This window comes from Leucopleurus acutus, assembly GCF_964270905.1.
Source record: "Leucopleurus acutus genome assembly, chromosome: 20".
NCBI lineage: Eukaryota > Metazoa > Chordata > Mammalia > Artiodactyla > Delphinidae > Leucopleurus > Leucopleurus acutus.
In genome coordinates this window covers 7,430,307-7,453,769 of record NC_139162.1, presented here as the reverse complement: position 1 = coordinate 7,453,769, position 23,463 = coordinate 7,430,307, and the positions used below count along the sequence as shown (strand labels likewise).

Here is a 23,463-nt window from a genome sequence, read left to right as displayed (position 1 = left end):
ATATTCATTTGGACACAGGCTGGAATTTTTCTCTTATAACATTGTTTCTATTAAAGCAGATCTTTGTTGCAAGAGAAAATGCGGCAACAGACAGACATCTGCCAGGTTCAAAAGATCAAGAAATGATGTGGTCTACACATGCCCAGTACCCTTGGCTTAAGGCACTGGGGTTGAGGGGGCAGGAGCCCCTGCAGGTTGGCTCAGGGCTGGCATGGGGGCATCCCTGAGGGAGGCCCTTCAGATTCCCCACCATCCACTTGTCTTCCAGTGCAGAGATAAGTCAGGCAGAGGCTGAGACTGGCATTACCAGTTTGCGTTTTGTAAACGGCTAAGCAATAGAAGCAGGTAACACATAAATATCGGGGCTTTGAGAGCCCATCAAAACCCGTACCATGAGGTTCAATTTCCCCTGATTATACTACAAAAAAGCACCAGGGGAGAGGGGGAGAGAAAAGTGTACGAGAAGACAAGGAGGAGGAGGAGGAGGAGGAAGAGACTGGGGTTGGGGCAGGAGGGAGAGAGCGAAGAGAAGATGAATAACTTTCAGACGGTGCTTATTCCCAGGGAATTACATCATGGCAACTCAGAGGAGTCTGTGAGTGGGAACGGCCATAACAACTCTGCTCACCGTGAGGGACGGCAAGAGAGGTCTTGAGAACACTTTGGTCTCCAGCGTTTGGGGCCCGTTTTCCGGCTTGGCCGCTGTGAGAACGCGGTGTGGGGTTTTCATGGGAGGTCTCGGCTCCCTGGCTTTGAATTTGGCTTTGTAGGTCTGCGCTCCTTGTTTCTCCACAAGCTGCAGGGTGGCGAGATAGCGAACACTGTTGTGGTGGGGAGGGCACACCAGGCGTTTTTCAGGCAGGAGGGACCAGGGCAGGCAGCAGGGCTCGGGACCGGCCAGCAGGGATGTCCGGGCCGCCGGGGTGGGGAAAGGCTGCGTTTCCTTCACCTTGTGGTGCTTGGCCAGCTCAATGGGCCTCTTTTCACCTGTCCCGTCAACTGTTTTCACCCCATATGCACAAGCCACTTGCTCATCCTTCGCCACGCTCAGCCCCTTCTCTTCCTGCTGCAAGAAAAAGTTCTGACTCTTCTTACCTGGCACATCCAAGCCATTTGGGGGTGAAGACTTCAGGGCAGGTAGAACTAAATGGGCCTTGGAAGTCAAGGAGTCTGCCACGGAGGCACTTCCGTCAGCGCCTCCGCTGGGGCTTCCGGGGTCGTTGCCCCTCACAGCCTCGGGAGTGGCCCAGTCTTCCAGGCACCAAATAAACTCTTTTATTTGCAGACTTTTTTTCTCTCCCTGACTGTAAGTGGGAAAGCAGATCCTGTTAACTTCCCGGTAGGCAGTGTTGGGGCCTGGCGGGGGGCCCGGAGTCTGGGAGAGGCTGCCTCCATCCTTCTCCGGCCCTGCCTCAGCCGGAGCTGAAGCGCCCGACTCCAGCTTCCCGGCCTCCGACTGAAGCCTGGCCTCCAGGCTCCCTTGGGAGAGGCTGACACAGAGTAAGCAGCTGCTGGCACTTTCTCCCATCTTCGCCTTTTTAAGCTTCTTCCTGGGCCAGATGCAGGCAGTTGGAGAAATCCTTCCCCAGCCTCGGACCTGCAAATAAAACAGCGTGTTACTCTCAGCTGAGCTGCCTAGACTCCAGTTGCCCCTACTTTGGCCCCATTCCCAGTTTGGCCGTCCTATTTAAATCAATATTTCTCTAAAAATTGACTTAAATGTTTTAGTTTTAACTTCTCATGCCTAGTTTAGCCTCATACTAAGCAATAGTATTTGTAACAGTATTTTTAAAGACGAAAATACTAAGCGATAGTATCTATAAATGGCCACATTGATGTGCTGACTCTACATTTTTTAGATGTGCGTTAAAGTAAATTCAGAATTATTAAAATAAAATCAAAACTGTTTGTTCTTGTCTCCTCTGCCAGCCTTTCTTGTACTGCAGGGTCTGTTTACCACACCCGGGAGACTGCTGCTCGGAGAGGGTGAAGGAAAGGCAGAGGAGCAGAGGCAGACGCAGGGTCAGCAGGGCCCAGGCACACCCATGCCCGCGGCCACACCCGGAGTCCCCTGGCTGACCCTGCCACAGAGGTCACAGGTAAACAGAGCTGTTAGATAAAAACACAAGACCACATTCGGGATATACTTACACTAATTAGGTTTACCGAAAGCCAAGTTCAACTGGGTGCCTTGTGTTTTCATTTGCTAAATCTGGCAACCTTATATGTTAAAAAAAAAAAAAAGCAAAAACAGCTCCCACGATTTTACTATGTTCCAGGCACTGAGCTGAGGATCTCTTCGCATTCGTTCATTTAATCCTCACAGGAGTGCTACAGTTTAGGTATTCTGATATCCAGGTTACAGAGGAGGAAACTGAGGCTTAAAATATCCTTACAGCCAACAAGTGCTGGCACATTCAGGAGGTCTGTGCATCCCCAAGCAGAGGACAAGGAGAGCCTGTGAGGAGCAGCACTGTCTCCTGGGCCTGAAGATGGGGCCAGCCTCTGGTCCTCCTGCACAAAAACATCCCTTTCCCATCATCCCCTTTTCACCCTCCACACCCTCTCACCTCAGGTGTTCAGCTCCCCAAATTCCTGTTAGAAATTCGTAAGTGTCAAGAAAAACTCCTTTTTATTTTTTTTTTATTTTTTAAAGGGAACTTTTTTTTTTTTTTTTTTTTTTTTTTTGCGATACGTGGGCCTCTCACTCTTGTGGCCTCTCCCGTTGTGGAGCAGAGCCTCCGGACGCGCAGGCTCAGCGGCCATGGCTCACGGGCCCAGCCGCTCCACGGCATGTGGGATCTTCCCGGACCGGGGCACAAACCCGTGTCCCCTGCATCAGCAGGCGGACTCGCAACCACTGCGCCACCAGGGAAGCCCGGAACTTTTTATTTATTTATTTATTTATGGCTGTGTTGGGTCTTCTTTGCTGTGCGGGCTTTCTTTAGTTGCAGCGAGCAGGGGCTACACTTCATTGCGGTGGGTGGGTTTCTCATTGCAATGGATTCTCTTGTTGCGGAGCACGGACTCTAGGTACGCAGGCTTAAGTAGTTGTGGCATGAGGGCTCAGTAGTTGTGGCTCATAGGGTCTAGAGCGCAGGCTCAGTAGTTGTGGCGCACAGGCTTAGTTGCTCCGTGGCAGGTGGGATCTTCCCAGATCAGGGCTCGAACCTGTGTCCCCTGCATTGGCAGGCGGATTCTTAACCACTGGGCCACCAGGGAAGCCTGCAGCATCACTTTTTTAAAAAGTCTAGTAAGTGCTATTGGAGTCCGATACTTTCTTATTCCACAGGCCTAGCTCTTCCCAAAGACGTGCTGCTGAAACCTTGAATATGTTCTCATAAAAAAAGAAAAACATTTTCTTTAGCATAGTGAAGTCCCAGTTCTTGGACGGCTACAAGGCTGCTGCCCAGCACTGCACGCTGAGTCAGCCTGAGCACATCTTCCCTAGCTTCCCCCTCCCTCTGCCTCTGTTCTGGGAACCCCGTCCCTTCACGTGCTGCAGGGTCGGCACTGCATCTTCAAGAGGACCATGCTGCTTGCCTCACACCTCACTGCTCTTGACCCTGGCTCCCCAGGTGGTTTTCCAGCTTTTACAGAAAAGCAAGGGTCCCAGCCCATTTGCTAATAGGTCCTCAGGCTGACAGCCTCTCTCCAGATGGTGGCTTTGGTGGAGTGAGGCAAGTCGCTTGGTCCCCACCTCCACCCAGGCAAGGGGATTTGTCTCCAGGCTGTGTGTGTGGAAAAGGCCAACTCTGGCTTAACGGGATGTTGAGTGAGGGGAGCCTAAAATGTGCAGCAACCCCTGAGCTTTTGTCTTTCTGAATCTATTAAACAGGTCCAACTGAGTCAGCGAAGGCTCCCCAGTTGCCTGACCCTAAGAGTCACCTGAGCTGCTTTTCAAAATCCAGATTCCCGAGGCCCACCCCAACCTACTAAGCCAGTACTCAGGGGAGGGGCTTGGGAAGGGTCAGGGAATCCCTGGGAAGGTAGATTTTAAAAAGCACCCCAGGGACTTCCCAGGTGGTGCACTGGTTAAGAATCCTCCTACCAATGCACGGGACATGGGTTTGATCCCCGGTCCGGGAAGATCCCACATGCTGCCAAGCAGGTAAGCGCATGCGCCAACAACTACTGAGCCTGCGTGCCACAACTACTGAAGTCCGCGTGCCTAGAGCCTATGCTGTGCAACAAGAGAAGCCACCGCGGTGAGAAGCGTGCAGTGAAGAGTAGCCCCCGCTCGCCGCAACTAGAGAAAGCCCGCGTGCAGCAACGAAGACCCAATACAGCCAAAAATAAATTAATTAAAAAATAAAATAAATATATCTTTTTAAAAAAATAAATAAAATAGAAAGCACCCCACATGGGAGATCCCTGGCAGTTCAGTGGTTAGGACTTGGCGCTTTCACTGCAGAGGCCCCGGGTTCAATCCCTGGTCCAGAAACCAAGATCCAGCAAGCTGCAAGGCACAGCCAAAAAAAAAAAAAAAAAAAAAGGCACCCACATGAGCCTTGGGTCGAGGCTGATACAGAGGATCTACATCTCCGGGGTGTTCAGATGGCCGGGCAGGGGATCCAAGTCCCAGGGCAGGGGGCAATGACACCTTGCCTTTTTGGTCCTTACAGGTGAGGTGTCACAGGTAAGCTAGGTGTTTCCGAAAAGGTCTGGATGTCTGCCAGGACTTCGAGCCCAGCTGCAGTGCAAGGTGACTGTGCCTCCCTCCTGACTGAGTGTCCACAGAGCCACCAAGTGGTGTGGGCGTCCACAGGCTGCCACGGGGAGAAACAGCAGGGTAGTGATAGGAAAGGCTCCTGCACTGGGTCAGCCTGGGTCAACACTGTGCAGCCCTGAGACATCCCATCACCTGCCTCCTGTGAGGTCCCTTGGCTCTGCAAGCATAAGAAACTCTCAGGAATTGCTACCAGCAAAGTGTTCTCTGTCATCCTCTAAATGCTGGCCCAGGGGTCCCTGGCACCAGCACAGAAAGGGTCAGGGGACCATGAGCCAGTGCAGGAAGCCAGCCTTTGCAGGGGGCAGGGACAAACCTCAGTCAACCCTCCTGAGGCAAGGCTGTCTGAGAGGTGGGGTAGGGCTGGGTGGGCAGGGGTCGGGGGCTGGACAGAGAGAGCAAAGAGTAGCAGGCAGCAGGCAGGAGGAAATGGTCATACCAGACAGTGTGAACAGCAAACGTACTCTCAGCATGGGACACGGGGCAATTTTTCCAATTAAAAGAAAATTCTTTTCCAATAGCCCTTGGTATTTCAAAGTAATTACCTTGAATAGTAAACTGAACCTTCTAACTTCTAAGCTTAGAAATGGAACCTTCTAACTTCTAAGCTTAGAAAGTTTTCCATGCTTAAATAGAACTCTCTACCACCTTGACTTACCTGATCTGGGTGTGTGTGTATGGAAGGTCATAGGTCATATATGCTTAATGAGGTGGGGGGGGTGGCGTACAGTAGAGAGAGCACCAAAGGAGGCCCCGAAGACACATTCTTGCAACTGTCAAGTGGACTTGGGTAGAGTCACTCTGCCTTATTTTGGCCTCAGTTTCCATATTTATAAAATAAACCAATTAGATCAAGGTTTCTCAACATTGGCACTACCAACATTGGGGGTTTTTTATGGGTTGCATGTTTGTGTACCCTCCCCCGGCAAATTTCTATGCTGAAACCCTAATCCCCAGTTGATGGTATTTGGAGGTGGGTGTTTGGGAGGTGTTAGGGTTAGATGAGGTCAAGATGGCAGGGCCCTCATGATGGGATTAGTGCCCTTATAAGAAAAGGAGGGGACTTCCCTGGCGGTCCAGTGGTTAAGACTCCACACTTCCACTGCAGGGGGCAAGGGCTTGATCCCTGGTTGGGAAACTAAAGATTCTGCATCCCATATGCTGCATGGCACAGCCAAAAAATAATAAAATAAAATGAAATAGGGCTCTCACCAAGAACCCAACCATGCTGGGACCCTGACCTCGGACTGAGAAATAAGTGTCTGTTGCTTAAGCTACCCAGTCTATGGTATTCTATTACAGCAGCCCAAGCTAAGACAAGGCTGGATCATTTCTTTTTTCTTTTTCTTTTTGGCTTCGTGGCATGTGGGATCTTAGTTCCCCCACCAGGGATCGAACATGTACCCCCTGCAATAGAAGGACAGAGTCTTAACCACTAGACCGCAAGGGAAGTCCCAAGGCTGGACCATTTATTGCGGTGGGAGCCACCCTGGGCATTGTAAGCACCCCTGGCCTCTACCCACTACATCCAGTAGCATCCCTTCTCCCTCCCCACCAGTTGTGACACTACCAAGTGAGAATCATTGGATTAGACCAAATTCTCTTACAGTTCTAAATTTAGAACTGTATTTCTATTACTGATTCTAAGAATAGTCTAAGAATAAACCCACAGGGTTCTGAGTAGAACCACCAGGATAAAAAGCTCAGGTCTCTTGGGGAATTAAGTAGCTTGGGTTAAGTTAAGCAGCTTGGGTTCTGGAGTCCAGAAGAGCTGGGTTCAAGCCCTGCCTTGCCCACTGCCTGGGTGATCTTTGACACATTTCACCTTTTGGGTGCTTTGGTATCCTTGTCCAAGAAGTGAGGCTGTCTCACATAATATTATGCCTCACATGATACCTGCCTCACAGAACTATTGAGAAAGTGAATGAATTGATGTACGTAAAGCATTCAGTACTGTGCTTGCCAATAGTCAGTGGCCATAAATACTCAATAAAAGGTACAGCTATTATCATCATTAACATTCTACCTCTGTTCCAAAAGGTTTCTATATTTCATCATTTACACTTTTTTTTTTTTGGCAATAGTAACTGTTTTTGAAAATAGTAAAAGAAAAGGCTTGTATCAAAACACTGACATGCAAGAGACCTAACTCAAGAAAATACTCACTGCTTCTTCCCATCCAGTTCCAATGACAAACTCTTTGGCTTCTTCATCTTGTTCAAGTGTAATGTCACTGATATTGAGAAGACAACAAACGTGATTCTTTTCACTTCTTTCATCTGGACAAGTATAGTTTAATTCAGTTTCTTCTGTGCTTTGAATTTCATTATTTTCACTATTTTCTAATTCAGTCTCGTTTTTCAGACTGAGATCCATTACTGTGATGGTTGCTTAAAGTCTTTAACATCTTCTTCCTGTGGTTTGAAATGCAAATTGAACTTAGCATTTAGTATTGTTTTTTGTTTTTTTTTTTTAAAGCAATTCAACAACTCAGGCGAAATATCTTCAAGATATGTTCAGGAATAGACAGAAGAAATATTACAAAATCATCCTTTGCCAGCTATTGACATTGTAAAAGATAAGGCTAATTTTAAAGACTGATGGATTTAAAGACCAAAGTTGGAAGTGAAGAAAAGAGGGTAGAAAGATGTTACCACAGACTCTGTCTCTCATGATGGGGTACCAAGTGCCCCTACAGAGTAGGAATGTAGGGTTAAGCATCCCTACCCTCCACTCCCAAAACATCCAAATGATACTGTGCTAATATGAAGAGAACCATCGTGCTATGTGTGACTGATGCATCCCAGCCACCTCCTCTGTCCTGTCCGAACAGCCCTGGATGTCGGCTTGGGGATCCTTTGGCTTCTGAGGAAGCTGGTGGAGAATGTGGTCAAAGCTAAGTCAATTGGTTCACCCTCATCCACCCTATATGAAGGTGTCCACATAGAGAGGGGAACTCTGGACACAGACATGCTTAGAGGGAAGACAATGTGAGGAGACCAGGGACAAGACGGTCATCAACAAGTCAAGGAGAGAGGCCTGGAACACATCCCTCCCTCACAGCCTCAGAAGGTACCAACCCAGGGGGAGGGATAAATTAGGAGTCTGGGATTAACATATACACACTGCCATGTGTAAAACAGATAACCAGCAAGGATGTACTCTATAGCACAGGGAACTATACTCAATATTTTATAATAACCTATAAGGGAAAAGAATCTGAAAAAGAATATATATATTCTTTCTGAAAAAGAGTATATATATTATAGATATAATTATATATTATATCTATAATATATATATATAACTGAATCACTTTGCTGTACACCTGAAAGTAACACAACACTGTAAATCAATTATACTTCGATATAACAAAAAAAAAGTGAGGGACTTCCCTCGCGGTCCAGTGGTTAAGACTCTGCACTCCCAATGCAGGGGGCACAGGTTCGATCCCAGGTCAGGGAACTAAGATCCCACATGCTGCACAGCGTGGTCAAAACAAACAAACAAACAAACAAAGTGAAAAGACAACCCAGAAAAAAAAAAGAAGGAACGAACCCTGCCAACACCTTGACTTTGGACTCCAAGTCTCTAGAACTGAGACAGTAAACTTCTGTTGTCTGTGGTGCTTCGTGGTGGCAGTCCTAGCGAACTGATAGAGTAGGTGGTGGTGATGGTGGTGTCGGTGGCTGTGGTGGTGGTAGGTGGTGGTGATGATGATGCTGTCTATCTTTAGCTGATGTTTTTCCAGCTTGAAAAATAGGACTTGGCATTTATAAGCCAGCCAGAGTGTTAGGAAAGTAATCATCCTTATCAGGAGAGCACAGACTCGGGTTCCAATCAGCCAGCGTTCCAATCCTATATCCTAGCTGTCTGTTTTGTTGGGCGAGTTACTTTTCCAGGTCTGTTTGCTCATCTGTAAAACCAGCATGATTGTAATACAGTCCCACAGATGGGTTTCTCCTGGGGACCCCGCAAGCTGTGTGGATGGACTCTAATGCCCAGGCAATGACCACCAATATTACATCAGCACAATGGCTGCTGATGAATGGCCAGGGCCTTCCTGAGGAAAACTTTGCTTGTAATGAGACAGAGCCCACTGGGGACCACACGCCTTGCTCTCTCACCCCAAAGTGACCCCTGCCAGAAGCATACATTTTCACTTTCTGTCTAGGTAGAGATCAGCAACTTCTTATAACAATATCTGTTTAATTACCATTTTGGCTTTTTCACATAGGCTTAAAATGGCATTTTGATGCTAATCAAGTTCCATGTACCTATGGAAGGTCAAATATCTTTGGGCATCCTAATCTTTTCCAATATGACATCAGAGGAAATGAATGAACGCTGAAAGGGAAAGAAATGATATTACAAGTGACTGAAAACTAGAAGCGCTATTCTGTTTCCAAACAGAAGTATGATTAAGGACCAGACAGATTGTGCAAACCAGCCTGGGCCTTTCATATTGTGAAATTTCACTTCAGTTGCTGCCCAGGCCAAAGAAGCTCCTATAAGTACACTCATACCTTTGTAATTTTGAATTACAAATGCAAATACCCCAGAACCCATAGACTTAACAAGTGTACAATTGGAGAGAAAAAAAGCAGAGAATCAAAAGCGAAGTCATTTCTTAAATAATAAAATAAATTTGAACTTGAGGTTAAAAGAGCAAAGAAATAGATACTGTTTAGGAGAGATTAAGTATAGTTAGAATGTTCAAATCAATAAGAAAAATGTTCTGTGCTTGAAGTATCTCCACTGACAAGGTGCTCACTACTTAAAGAGACTGTTCCAATGGCAAAGTACTCTAATTGACTGATCCCTGAACTCAGCTGCACCTTGGAATCATCTGGGGAACTTTATAAAAAGTAAAAATGCCCAGACTATACCCACAGAAATTCTGATTCTTGTCGGTCTGGGCACAGCCTGGCCATCAGAATTTTTAAAATCACCCTAGATGATTGTAAAATCCTGCAAAGTTGGAGAACTACCACTCTGTTAGAAAGAGCATCCTTATATTGAACCAGGACTTCTTTCCCTGCCCATTCAACATCGTCCACTCCCTGGTCCTCGTTTTGCCCTCCAGACCAAGGCAGGAAGCCTTCCCATCCACCGATGGGTTTCTGGAGGTCTATGATGCCTCTGCAAACGCTCAATCATTTTTTGGGGGAAGGGCTTGCATCAGAGGTACAAAGCAGTCTGTCACTACAGAGGATTGAAGAATCATTGATCCAGAGACTGGCCACTGCCTCAGCCTCCCAACAGCCCTATGAAAATGCTCCATGTACTCTTCTCTCTTACAGGTTAACCATCTCCAGCTCCTCCATCTACTTCTCACATGTCAAGAGAATACGTGAAATCTGAGGGGAAGACTATATCCCTATCTCTATCTCTATATCTAGAGAGGAGAACCGCAGAGGCCAAAGATGTGGTATTAGGTGAGCCCCCCCGTTTTTTTTCTGGCAGCGTTGGGTCTTCGTTGCTGTGCACAGGCTTTCTCTAGCTGCAGAGAGCGGAGGCTACTCTTGGCGGTGCAAGGGCTTCTCACTGTGGTGGCTTCTCTTCTTGTGGAACATGGGCTCTAGGCTCACAGGCTTCAGTAGTTGTGGCTCACAGGCTCAGTAGTTGTGGCACACGGGCTTAGTTGCTCCGCAGCCTGTGGGATCTTCCTGGACCAGGGATCGAACCCGTGTCCCCTGCATTGACAGGCAGATTCTTAACCACTGCACCACCAGGGAAGGCCCAAGCCCCTATTTTAGAGTCAGTAGAGGGAATTCGCTGGTGGGTCAGTGGTTAGGACTCCACGCTCCCACTGCAGGGGGCACAGATTCGATCCCTGGTTGGGGAACTAAGATCCCTCATGCGACAGCCAAACAAACAAACAAAAAGAAACAAACAAAAATCAACAACAACAACAAAAACTAGAGTAAGTTAGAAGACAGACCTGGTGAAGGCACCAGAAGAGGTTCCAGTCACATTATATTACCAAGTGCCAAAGGAAACCCAGGTAACAACAATAATCTAATAATAAAACTTACTGTTACATAGCTCTTACTATGTGCCAGGCACTGCTCTATGCACTTTACTTATTCGTTATAAATGCTACATTTTTATTGGGCTGGCCAAAAAGTTCGTTCGGGTTCTCCTGTAACATCTTCTGGAAAAACCTGAACAAATTTTTGGCCAACCCAATATAAGTACTTTGCTCATTTAATGGGTGGATCATGGGAACTATACTGACTCCTTATGACTGAAAACAAAGCATCATCTCTGAGTTGGTAAATGCAGTATTCTTAGTCAAATGGTCAGATTACTGCATACCAGATTGCTAGGTGCTCCTCTGGAACACTGGTGTTCTCAAGCTGCTCCACTACTAAAACAGAATATTGGTGGGCTTTTCCTAATTAGAAAAACTTCAGTAAGTGTAAAGAATCATCTTAATTTTCAGTTTTCCTCCTATAAACACGCCTTCAAGATTTTTAAAAATATTTAATTAGTTTATTTATTTATTTTGGCTGCATCGGGTCTTAGTTGCAGCACGTGGGATCCTGTTGCAACATAGTGCGGCATGCAGACTCTTAGTTGCGCCATGCAAGTGGGATCTAGTTCCCTGACCAGGGATGGAACCTGGGTCCCCTGCACTGGGAGCTCAGAGTCTTACCCACTGGACCACCAGGGAAGTCCTGTGCCTTCGAGATTTATTGCCCATTCTTGTCCTCCAGCTCATGTAAGAGGTGACAAATAGAAACGTGCAAGAAGCAATCAAAGGTCAACTGAAAGAGTGGATATGTGATTTCTTACAAATTACATGCAGTTTTCCTTTTATGTTGGAATGCAGAAATCTGCAGTGATATAATATTCACTTTCTGATGATAAAATTATGCCTTGTTTATAGATTTGAAGTAAATCAGAACTCATGTTCTTCCACTTCTTGATTTCCACGGACCTTTACAACCTGATTTGGTTTAAGAATCACTGGTGTAAAGTATACATAAAAGTCCATATGTTTTCCAAGAAAATTACATCAAGGAAACACAAAGATCACAGTGAAAATGCTCCCATGGGAAAATGCATTTGCAGATGCAACTAGAAGATTGGATTTGGAGTACAAAGCAGGAAGGCACACAGATGTATGCCAGAAGGTATTAAATTCTCTGACATACGCTACTGAAGTGGCTAGAACTGAAATATACAAAGAAGAAAATTTTGACTGAGGTGCAAGCCCCGAAAGTACATGTTTGGATAAACAAGAATAAACCCAAAGAAAAACTGATCCAAGGAACTTAAGCTATGTGGAAATGAAATAAAGAAGATGAATGAGAGTCTAAGAGCCTATGGAAATTCAGTATGATACAGAAAATATCATTTCTAGTAGCATTTAAAGTAAACAGAAATGGGATCTCCCTGGTGGCGCAGTGGTTAAGAATCCGCCTGCCAATGCAGGGGGCACGGGTTTGAGCTCTGGTCTGGGAAGATCCCACATGCTGCGGGGCAAATAAGGCCGTGTGCCACAACTACTGAGCCCGCGTGCAACAACTAATGAAGCCCGTGCTCCTAGAGCCCATGCCCCGCAACAAGAGAAGCCACTGCAATGAGAAGCCCCTGCACCGCAACTAAGAATAGCCCCCGCTCGCGGCAACTAGAGAAAGCCCACGCGCAGCAACGAAGACCCAATGCAGCCAAAAATAAATAAAGTTGCAAAAAAAACAGAAATGGAAAGAAAATAATCAGCAAAAAACCTGTAAAGTATGTTATTATTTTACCAATTAAACATAAGCCGTTTGATTTGTTTCAAAAGTCCTGCAAGGGGGTGGGTGTGGCCATGGTTAGAGAGAGAATGAGGAAATAAAAGTAGTCACAAATTCTGTTTGTTGTAGAAGGGTATGACGACACGGAGGTTACTTGCACTATTCTCTCTACTTTTATGTCACTGTGAAATTTTCCATAATAACATGTTTTTTAAGCCATCGTGTTATCAGAATATGGTGGAGGTGAGCGAAGCATGAATTTTGACCTTAAGCAAACTGAAGTAAATGTATCAAAGAATAGATTACACGGTTTGTATAATTTTAAGCTGGAGTAAAGACCTTGAAGAGGGACTTACATAAAGAGAACAGATGTACCACAAAGTCAAAAATATCAGAGAATAAAGCTTACGAAGGTGACTTGGAGACACTCCATAAATAATTGGCCAACTACTCATAAGTCAAAGTACTCAAAGCCTTCTCATTGAATTTACTGAATGCAAAAGAAAGGGCTTGAAATGCAGAGGAAAAAAAAGTAGACATTACCTTCCAGATCTCTGACCCCGCACTATGATGGTGTAGTATGTTAATGAAGAAGTACAGAGACTACCAAATGCCTTTTTGTTATACATCTGGCAAAATCAATGGAGCTTTGACAGCCTAACCAATCTGTAACTTAGAATACAAAGTGTCCTGCTCCTGAAATGAACAAAGATTTCCATTAAGGTGCCACTGGCCGGTGGCAGAGGCACACCGCTATTACAGCGGAGTCCAGCAAAAGGACACGTCTTCTGTTGCTATGCTCATGGATGTGTTGGATGAAAGTTAAAATAGGGTGGCAGGGGTTGAAATTCTTGTAAACCAGGAACAATGACCATATCTACTATTTGCAAATAAATAATGCTGCCCAGAGAGAAACCTACTTGAAAAGAGAGGACCCCCCCACCGCAACCCCAACCAAGAACACAAAGACATTTCCAAAAGGCTAGTAGCTGAGGAGAAGCTAAGAAAAGGGATAGCAGAAGACACAAGAAGAGACAGATAGAGTATGCCATATCATTACATAAAGAAACTTTGTATTTCCTTGGTCAAGAAGGTGATAATGTAGTTACTTTATCATTTTAACAAAAGTAGAAATGGGTCTATTTGAAAATGCCCATAAAACTCTGAATTTTTGTTTGTTTTGTGTGTGTTTGCCCCCGATATGGCTTAAGCTGTCAGGTTCTTTTTGGAAAAGGTTGCCCTGGCAGCCTTACCAAGGTATACTTCAGTTTGACATGGTCACTGTCTGTTAGCCTCAGCTACCTAGTATTAGTCAAGATAGTCAAGGTTATCCTGCAATAACAGGCAATCCCAGGGGTTTTTTTCCAGTGGTAAAAAACAACATAAATTTATTTCTAACTCATGCTACATGTCCACTGTATGATGTTTTGGACTCTGTGGCACATTATCCTCACCCTGGAACTTGAACTGATGGAGATACCATCCTGGGAAACCGTAGCCAACTGCGATGGCAGAATGTGATGGCAAACATGGGGAATCACTGGCTCTTATTTATTTATTTTTTTGTGTGTGGTATGCGGGCCTCTCACTGCTGTGGCCTCTCCCGCTGCGGAGCACAGGCTCCGGACGCGCAGGCCCAGCGGCCATGGCCCACGGGCCCAGCCGCTTCGCGGCACATGGGATCCTCCCGGACTGGGGCACGAACCCGCGTCCCCTGCATCAGCAGGCGGACTCCCAACCACTGCACCACCAGGGAAGCCCTCACTGGCTCTTAGATGTTTCTGCCCAGAAGTAACTCATATGACTTCAGTCCCCATGTGATTAACTGGAACAAGTCACAAGGTACTGCTTAGCTTCAACGAGAAGTGGAGATAATACTTCCTCCTCTATCTCCAGAAGGAAAAGGAAGCCAGATTTTGGTGACCAGTAGTAATGTCTTGGTTCCACACTGGTCTGGTATCATCGGAGGTGAGATACAAAGCAAATGACCTTTAATAACTATAAATATCGCTACCTAAAATGTAGACATTTGTGGTCTTTGAAAATAGAGTCCAGGGGCCCTGGAAATGGGAAGTCCTAGATCTTGGGAAGATAGGACTCTAAAGTTAAAATTATTCTCTTAAAACTGTTTTCAATTTTCGGGATTCAAAAACGTATGTGAAAATACAAAGGCCCAAGAATAGATAGACAATCCCAAAGAAGAAGTTGGAGGAATAACTGCTGAATATCAAGATATGAATCTAGAGCAGGATTTATTATAGATATTAACAAACTGGTTTTTAAATTTATTAGGAAATGTAAAAGGAACTATAATAGCTAAAACCATTATGAAAATGAAGAACAAAATGGAGGAATCACATTACCCAGTTTAAAAAATTGCCATAAAACTATAGGAATCAGTATGGTATTTTGTTGTGGTCATGCATTTACAATGCTTGGTGTCAGTTTATTTAGCTCTTGTAAAAATAAAATACAGTGTGTGTGTGTGTGTGTGTGTGTGTGTGTGTGCATGTGTGTGTGTGTGTGAAAAAAGAAAGAAAAACGTTCTGGAGGTGGACAGTAGTGATGGGTGCACCAACAATGTGAATGTACTTAATGCCACTGAACTGTACACTTAAATATAGTGGAGATGGTAAGTTTTATATTATGTATATTTTATCACTATTTTTTAAAATAAAGAATAATACCTTTTTAAACTCAAAAACAAAACAACAAACAAACAAAAGACAAACAAACAAAAATTACCATAAAACTATAGGAATCAGTATGGTATTGGTGAATGCAGAGACAAACAGATCAATGGGCCAGCATAAAGAGTTCAAAAATATGCCCACATAAACACAGCCAATTGATTTTTGACAAAGATGCAAAAAAAATTAATTGCAGAAAGAACATCTTTCAACAAGAATGTTGTGATAACTGGCCATTCATATGCAAAAAAATTAACTCAAAATGGATCATAGATCTAAATATAAACCATAAAACTATATAACTTTTAGAAGAAAATACAGAAAATCTTTAAGAACTGGGGTTAGGCAAAGTGTTCTAGACATGACACCAAAAGCATGACCCATAAAATAAATAAATAAATAGATAGATAGATAAACTGTAGATAGATAGATAGATAGATAAACTGGTCCTCATTAAAATTATGAACTTTCACTCTGCCAAAGGCTCTGTTGGAGAATGAAAAGAGACAAGCTACAGACTGGGAGAAAATATTTGCAAATCGCTTATTTGATAAAGGACTTCTATCCAGAATATGTAAAGAACTCTGCAAACTCAATAGTAAGAAAATAACAACAAATAGAAAATTGAAAAATTATTTTTGCCAAATACAAGATGGACAAAACACTTGAACAGACACTTCACCAAAGAGGATATAATAAGCACATACTTCTTAGCGGGACAAAGGGCATTCAGCCACCCAAGACTGAGCAACAACAGGTCTGTGATGCCTAGCTCGGTGTGTGCCTACCCTATGCCGGGAGACGCAGGTAACCTGTTGAACCCCATTTGTGATGGGGATCAGGGATCACAATTATTTCCCACAAAAAAAAAGCACATAAAAAGACATTCAACATCATTAGGGAAATGCAAATTAAAACCACATATTAAAATGGCTAAAATTAAAAATAGTGACCCAGAAATCCCACTACCGGGGATGTACCGAAGCAACCTAAGTGTCCACTGACAGATGAATGGATAAAGAAGATGTGGCACATATATACAATGGAATATTACTCAGCCATAAAAAGAAACGAAATTGAGCTATTTGTAGTGAGGTGGATGGACCTAGAGTCTGTCATACAGAGTGAAGTAAGTCAGAAAGAGAAAAACAAATACGGTATGCTAACACATATATGGAATCTTAAAAAAAAATGGTTCTGAAGAAACTAGGGGCAGGACAGGAATAAAGAGGAAGGTATAGAGAATGGAATTGAGGACACGGGGAGGGGGGAGGGTAAGCTGGGACGAAGTGAGAGAGTGGCATGTACATATATACACTACCAAATGTAAAAGAGATAGCTAGTCGGAAGCAGCCACATAGCACAGGGAGATCAGCTAGGTGGTTTGTGACCACCTAGAGGGGTGGGATAGGGAGGGTGGGAGGGAGACGCAAGAGGGAGGAAATATGGGGATATATGTATATGTACAGCTGATTTACTTTGTTATAAAGTAGAAACTAATACACCATTGTAAAGTAATTATACTCCAATAAAGATGTTAAAATATATATATATATATATATTGACAATACCAACTGTTGGCAAGGACAGCAGCAACTGGAATTCTCATACATTGCTGGTAGAAATGCAAAATGGTAAAGCCCCTCTAGAAAACAATCTGGCAATTTCTTATAAAGGGAGACATACACTCACCAAACTATGCAGCAATCCTACTCTTGATTACTATTCTAGAGAAATTAAAACTTATATTCACACAAAATCTGTACATGAGTATTTACAGCAACTCTGTTCATAATTGCCTCAAACTGAAAACACCCCAAATATCCTTCAATAGGTGAACAGGTAACCAAACTGGTATACGCATACAATGGACCACTACTCAGCAATAAGAAGAAACAAACTCTCTCTACGTATAATGACATGGATGAATCTCAAAGGCATTGTGCTGAGTGAAGCCAGTCATTTTCAAAAAAGTGTACTGCATGCTCTACAGTATACAGGAGTGTATACTCTATATGACATTCTCAAAAAGACAGAACTATAGCAATGGTAGACAGATTGGTGTCTATATATATATGTTAAAATTCATAGAACTTTACACAAAAAGTCAATTGAGATAGCACAACATAACCAAAATTTTGGTAAAGTTTAAAAAATGCCTGTTGATAAAGTGTAAAATGTCAATGGTAGGAGAGTAAATGGGTATAATTTGGAAAAGAGTTTGGCATTAAAGATGAAAATTTACATTAAAAAATAACTCATGAGAGCTCTTTATAAACTATGTATAACTATGAGACATTATTCTTACATAAGTGTTATGTTAATCGTTGGATCTGAGGCTTAAATTGGAAGTGTACATTTTTATTAGTTGGGCCTTTGTTGTAAATGACAGAATCCTCATTGATTTTTTTTTAATCTCATAACTCCTAATTTGTCTCTCTTCCCTTCCCTCTCTTGATTGTAACCACAAGTTGTTTTTTTTTCAAAACAAACAACTTTTTATTGAAGTATAGTTGATTTAAAATGCTGTGTTATTTTCAGGTTTACAGCAAAGTGATTTATATATATATATTCCTTTTCAGATTCTTTTCCATTACAGGTTATTACAAGATATTGAATGTAGTTCTCTGTGCCATAAAGTAGGTTCCCGTTTATCTATTTTATATATTCCTCATTGGTTTTTAATAACAAAATTATCAGAAGTTATTAGGTAGCCTACAAAATCTTCAGGGGAAGAGTGGGTCAGAAAGCCAGACTTTGAGGCTATAAAGTGAGGAAAACTTTGTTCCTGGAACTATTTATTCAAAATATGTAACTGACTCAGCTTTCAGAAATAGGACACTTGGGATTGGATTCCAAAGCTCTGCCACCCCAGCCCCAAAGTATCAAATGCCTCTGCCACCATCACGACAATTTTCTTTCACCCCTTCGCAAACGACCACTTCTTCCTGTTATTCACTTCTCAATGCATGTATTGTGAGGGTGCATCTCATTGGTGGAAACTAGGTCACATGCCAGAATCCTTGCTACAAGGTAGTACAGGGGTCTTGAGTTTTCTGTTCTACCTCAAAGAGGGTACTCATAATACGGTATATATTACCGAAATGTAAAGATGCTGGGCTGCAACCAATTTCTACCACAGCATTGCAGAGTCAGTCTTGTTTCTCAGGAAACTAGTTGAAGAAAGATAAGCTTGAGGAAAGGAAGGACAACTAACGCTTGCCAAGTGTTTGATATCATTACAATATTAGAATAGGCAGAAGCTGAATTGCCTTTTACGACCTAGCCTCATAAGTCACATCGTTTCACTTTTGCTGGACTCACCTGGTTGACCAACCACTGAGGTCATCCCACGCACAAGAGGAGGGGACACCCACACTCCACTTCTGCATGGGAGAAGGATCAAAGAATTTGCAGACATGTTTTTCTGACTCTAAAAGTCCATGCATGCTTTTCTTCATGATATTGTGTGGAAATTCTTGTTCCTGGGAATCCAATGCCAATCAGAAAGCAGCAGTCTGATGGTTCTGGCGGTATGAGACTCTCTGTCTAGCCACATTGAGAAGGGTCCAAGGGACATCCATAACTGGTCCCTGTCTTTATTGTTCTTTATTAGAGATCAGTCTATTCAGAATGCTTCAACCCCAATTCAGAATGCTTCAACCCCACTCTAGGTGGGAAGGGACAGCTCAAAATGACTCAGTCAAATGTGCACGTTATTACTAATCAATACAAGCCACCAGCTGTATGTGATCAAGGTTGGAAGAATGCCAGAAAAGAAAATATAATGGCTGGAGGGGAATGGGAATCATTATATTGAAAATGAACAATTCCGAGACAAAGATGACATACAAGAAACACTGGTTTCAACTCAGCTAAATAAAAATAAAAGTCAACATATATTTATATCTGGTACCTATACTGAACCTCTGAAAGAGAGGAACTCATAGTTACTGATTATTAGGATAATTTTATTAATGAGAAAACATATGGGAATGTTGGGAAAATTTCCGTGGTCACTGTGAGAAAGTTAGTTCTTCCAAAAGAGCCATTGTCTTTCCCTACATTGCAGCCTCTCTTACAGTTGTGTTAGAGCCCTGTGACTAGTCTAGCCAGCAGAACGAGTGGAACTGATTATATCACTTCCTGGATGAGACATTTAAGAGTTAAAGTGTCCCTTCAGTTCTCTCTTCTCCTCCCACTATGACCTTGGAAGTCACATGTTGAGTTGGTAGCATCACAAAACGAAGGAAGCCTGAATCCCGAGTCACAGCTTCGGGAAGAACCCCCATAAGCACTCATCAGACTATGCATGAATGATAACACACTTAATGAGTCAAGCCATTGAGATTTTAGGATCTGTCTGTTACTGCAGCAGGGCCTGACCTCTACCAATAAACACAGTCACTGAGATTGTTAGTGTCAACTGAAATTCCAAGGCCAGACCTTTCTGATTCTAGCACTGATTAATTTAACTATTACACCTGAAGCAAAAGAAGAAACTAGCTAGCTATAACATAGTTTTTAAAATAACTGGATGAAGAGTTACATATTAAAGGGACTAGAGTGCTATTTACTCCTGTAAGTTATCACTATTGTATATAAAGCTACATAATGATAGAAAACAAGAACTAGCTTCAGGTATGAAAGAAAAATAAATGTAGTTTTTCTATGAAAAAATACCCCCCAAAAGCGTATTTCAGCACTATAGAAAGGAACAAATTTCTATAGGTATTCCACTGTGCAAAGCCAGGCTGGTACGTATCATAAAGTCAGAGTAAAACATGAATATTACAGATTAAAAGTATCAGAATACAAGCTCCATTCTTTGGAAGACCAAGAGTGTACTTGAATCAATTCAAAGGTAAGATGATTAGAGGTGGAACTAATAGTGTATAAGTGTGATTTATGTTCACGGAGAGAAACTGGGAAAATAAAAAAAAAAAAATCCTGTTGCAGTAGCTTTTCTACAATATTCCTGAAAGATAATGTAGTAAATTGAATTCTGCCAATCTTCCCTCCACAAGGTTTCCCATCCTAATCCCTGGGACTATGAATATGATACGCTATAACATCCATGAGTAAGTTATATTATGCGGCAAAAGGGACTTTATAGATGTAATTATGGTTGCTAATCAGTTGACCCGAAGATAGGGAAATTATCTTGGTTTATTGGGGTGGGCCTAATCTAATGATATGAGCCCTTTAAAAGCAGAGAGTTTTCTCTGGCTAGCAGCAGGAGTAGCAGCAGCAGAAGTCAGAGATTCAAAGCACGAGAGGAATTCGAGGCACCTTACTGTCTTTGAAGAGTGCGGACACTCTTCTTTCTTTCTTTTTGCCATCATCTTTGCCACATATTCGCTATCACCTGTCCATGCAGTCAGACTACAAATGCCTTACCCTCTATTCCTATACCTAGTTGACATATTCTTAATCAATTAATGATGAAGGGAATGTTAATGGGCCAGAAGAGGTGAAAAGCCCAGAGTGTTGAAGTCAAAAGCAGGTTGTTTCTGTCGAAAGCAGGCTGTGATTACCTCAAAACTCCTTACCCGCTCCCTGGCTCTACGCCATGCCCACACACCTACCCCCACTTTCCTAGAAGTTTCAGGTTTCAAAGAATCTTGAATCTATGTCAGAATTCCAGCCAGGGAATGTCGGGTCTCTGGCAGCCTCACTTGGAATTCTGAAAGGTTATTCCTGTGGATCCTTATCAACATGTGTTGAATGAAGAAATCAAAGAATACAAACACTCTTAGCCATGATGGAACTTAAGTTTCTTACTGCAGAGCTAAGTTTTATGCATATGAACTGGTTAAATAGGTCGTGAAGATTGGCCTGGGCATGCTGATCACTGGCAATATAGCTTCTAAAGGAAAATGATACTGGGACTGCGACCTAACTTACCGTCTGGGAACACAACTTGGCAGTTGAAACTTCGCCTCAAAGGTTGCACCACCCCATTCGAACAATTTGTTCACATTTTCAAGAGTATAAATGTTATCTCCCCATGTACATTATCTGTGCTTTATGCTTCTTATACACCTACAAAGCACAGCAGCTTTGATTATTCACAGAATGATTCCTAGGACAGCAGTTTCTACAACCATCCCTCCCTACCGGAACATTTCTACTCCAATCCCAGTCTCCAACTCTTCTGCTTTCTCCAGTCACATTCATTACTCACGAAGTGCCTATTAGATGCCTAGCACTGGTAGTAAAATGGTAAAGCAACGCCCGTCTTCCCAGCTCTCACACAGCATACAATGTACAGGAAAGTTCAAGTCTTGAAACACACACTCACTCCACCTGTGGCTCCTGAAGCCCAGGCAGTTGACACCTGGCTCCTCTCTTTCCTCTAGTAGCCCCACCCCTCCCCCACAGGCCCCTCCCCTTCTTCCACGATCCTTCCTTCTTCCTCATCTAGCTCCTCCCCTTCCTCCAGCAGTTCCTACCTTGCCACAAAAGATGCTCCCCTTCTTTTTGAATTTTTAAATTTTATTTTTTATACAGCAGGTTCTTATTAGTTATCTCCTTTATACATATTAGTGTATATATGTCAATCCCAATTTCCCAATCCCCTTCTTTCAATAGCTATGCCCTCCAGCAAAGCGCCCCCGCTTGCTCCACAAGCCCCACCCCTTCCCCATTGGCTCCTCCCTCACAGGCCTCCGTCCTTTCAATGGCTCCTCCCACTGCCCCACCCATTCCGCGCCCTCCTCCCCAGGCCCTCCCCGCTCTCATTCCAGCCCGGGCCCACCCTACCTCTCCTTTTTGCCTCCCCGCCTCAGAAGGCAGTTTCCTTCCGAACTGGGCAGGGGGTCTCGCGCTGCAGCCCGTGGAGTGGTCTGGGGACTTGCCCCGGAGGCGGGGAAGCGGCCGCCGCCGCTCACACCCTCCTGTGGGGCCGGCGGGGTGCAAGGCCCCCGGGTAGCTTAGTCCCCGCCGGCGGGCTGCAGAGGCAGTTGCCCTGGGTTACGGACGCGCTGGGGGCGGGGCGGTAGGCGGGCCTGCGGGGGATTCGCAGTGGAAGTGACGTATACGCGCCACGCGCAACAAAGCTGAGCGCGAGAGGCGACGCCCACTGACCGCGGTGGGCGCGTGCTCCCGGCAGGCTGTGCGCGACCGCGAACCTTCCACCCGCGCCTGAGGAGCTCACTGCAGCTGAGAGCGCGGGAGGCCGCCTCGCGAGGTACCGTGTAGCCTTAAGTGCTGGTCAGGGAAACCCACCGAGGGGTTGGGTGCCCGTCGGACCCTGGAGTTAGAAAGTGAGGGCTTTGGGACCAGCTTCCCCTCAGAGACCCAGGACCTCTCCCTCCGCACTGCTGCCCTTGGCGCGGATAGTTCTGTGATGGGGAGTGGCTAGCAGCGTCCCTGGCCTCTACCCACTAGATGCCAGGCGACCAAAAATGTCCCCAGACTTTGCCCACTGTCCCCCAATCGCCTCTCCCCCATAAGGACTGTGCCAGGGTGGTGCAGGCCAGTAAGTTTTTAAGGCGCCACCCCCTGTCGTGTAGCAGCGCAGTCTGTGAAGTGGGCATTGGCATCTTTTATACAAATGTAGAAAAGTAGCCCCACGTTGCTAAATCAGCTGAGGAACTCGTTGAAGACAGTGAAATGTCACCCCCTGCTCCCCTCCCAGCTTTGGTGCTGGTATTTTCGAGCATCCCAAGGTGCAGCCAGGGGTGGGAACCTGTGCCCGGAGTCAGGCATTCGTGGTAGAACCCAGCTCAGGTCTGGTTCCAAAGCCCTTGTGCTTTCTGGTTTTAAAAGTGTGAAGATTTCTGCTGGAGAAAAATATCATAAGCCTTTTATACCCCTGTGATTAAAAGCCATTTGGAGGGAATTCCCTGGCGTTCCAATGTTTAAGACTTCGCCTTCCAATGTAGGGGGTGTGGGTTTGATACCTGGTTGGGGAGCTAAGATCCCACCTACCTCCAGGCCAAAAAACCGAAACATAAAACAGAAGCAATATTGTAACAAATTCAATGAAGACTTTAAAAAGGGTCCCCGTCAAAAAAAATATTTAAAAAAATATAAAAAATAAAAAAAAATAGGGCTTCCCTGGTGGCGCAGTGGTTGAGAGTCCGCTTGCCGATGCAGGGGACACGGGTTCCCTCACTGCTGTAGCCTCTCCCGTCGCGGAGCAACAGGCTCCGGACGCGCAGGTTCGGCGGCCATGGCTCATGGGGGCAGCCGCTCCGCGGCATGCCCGGACCGGGGCACGAACCCGCGTCCCCTGCATCGTCAGGCGGACTGCCAACCACTGCGCCACCAGGGAAGCCCCATGAAGGAG

General features: G+C 44.5%; 1 protein-coding gene across 1 annotated transcript; it reads right to left on the bottom strand.

Annotated features, from left to right (window-relative positions):
• Positions 1–583: 583 nt before the first annotated feature.
• On the bottom strand, positions 584–21,989 carry LOC309977181 (uncharacterized protein C16orf46 homolog; the record flags this gene model as incomplete). Its single annotated transcript, XM_082863127.1, has 3 exons — positions 21,933–21,989; positions 6,896–7,143; positions 584–1,597 (listed from the first exon to the last, which is right to left on the bottom strand). Exons 2-3 carry the CDS (start codon positions 7,103–7,105, stop codon positions 584–586), a joined length of 1,224 nt encoding a protein of 407 aa, XP_082719253.1. The 5' UTR covers positions 7,106–7,143; positions 21,933–21,989.
• Positions 21,990–23,463: the final 1,474 nt, after the last annotated feature.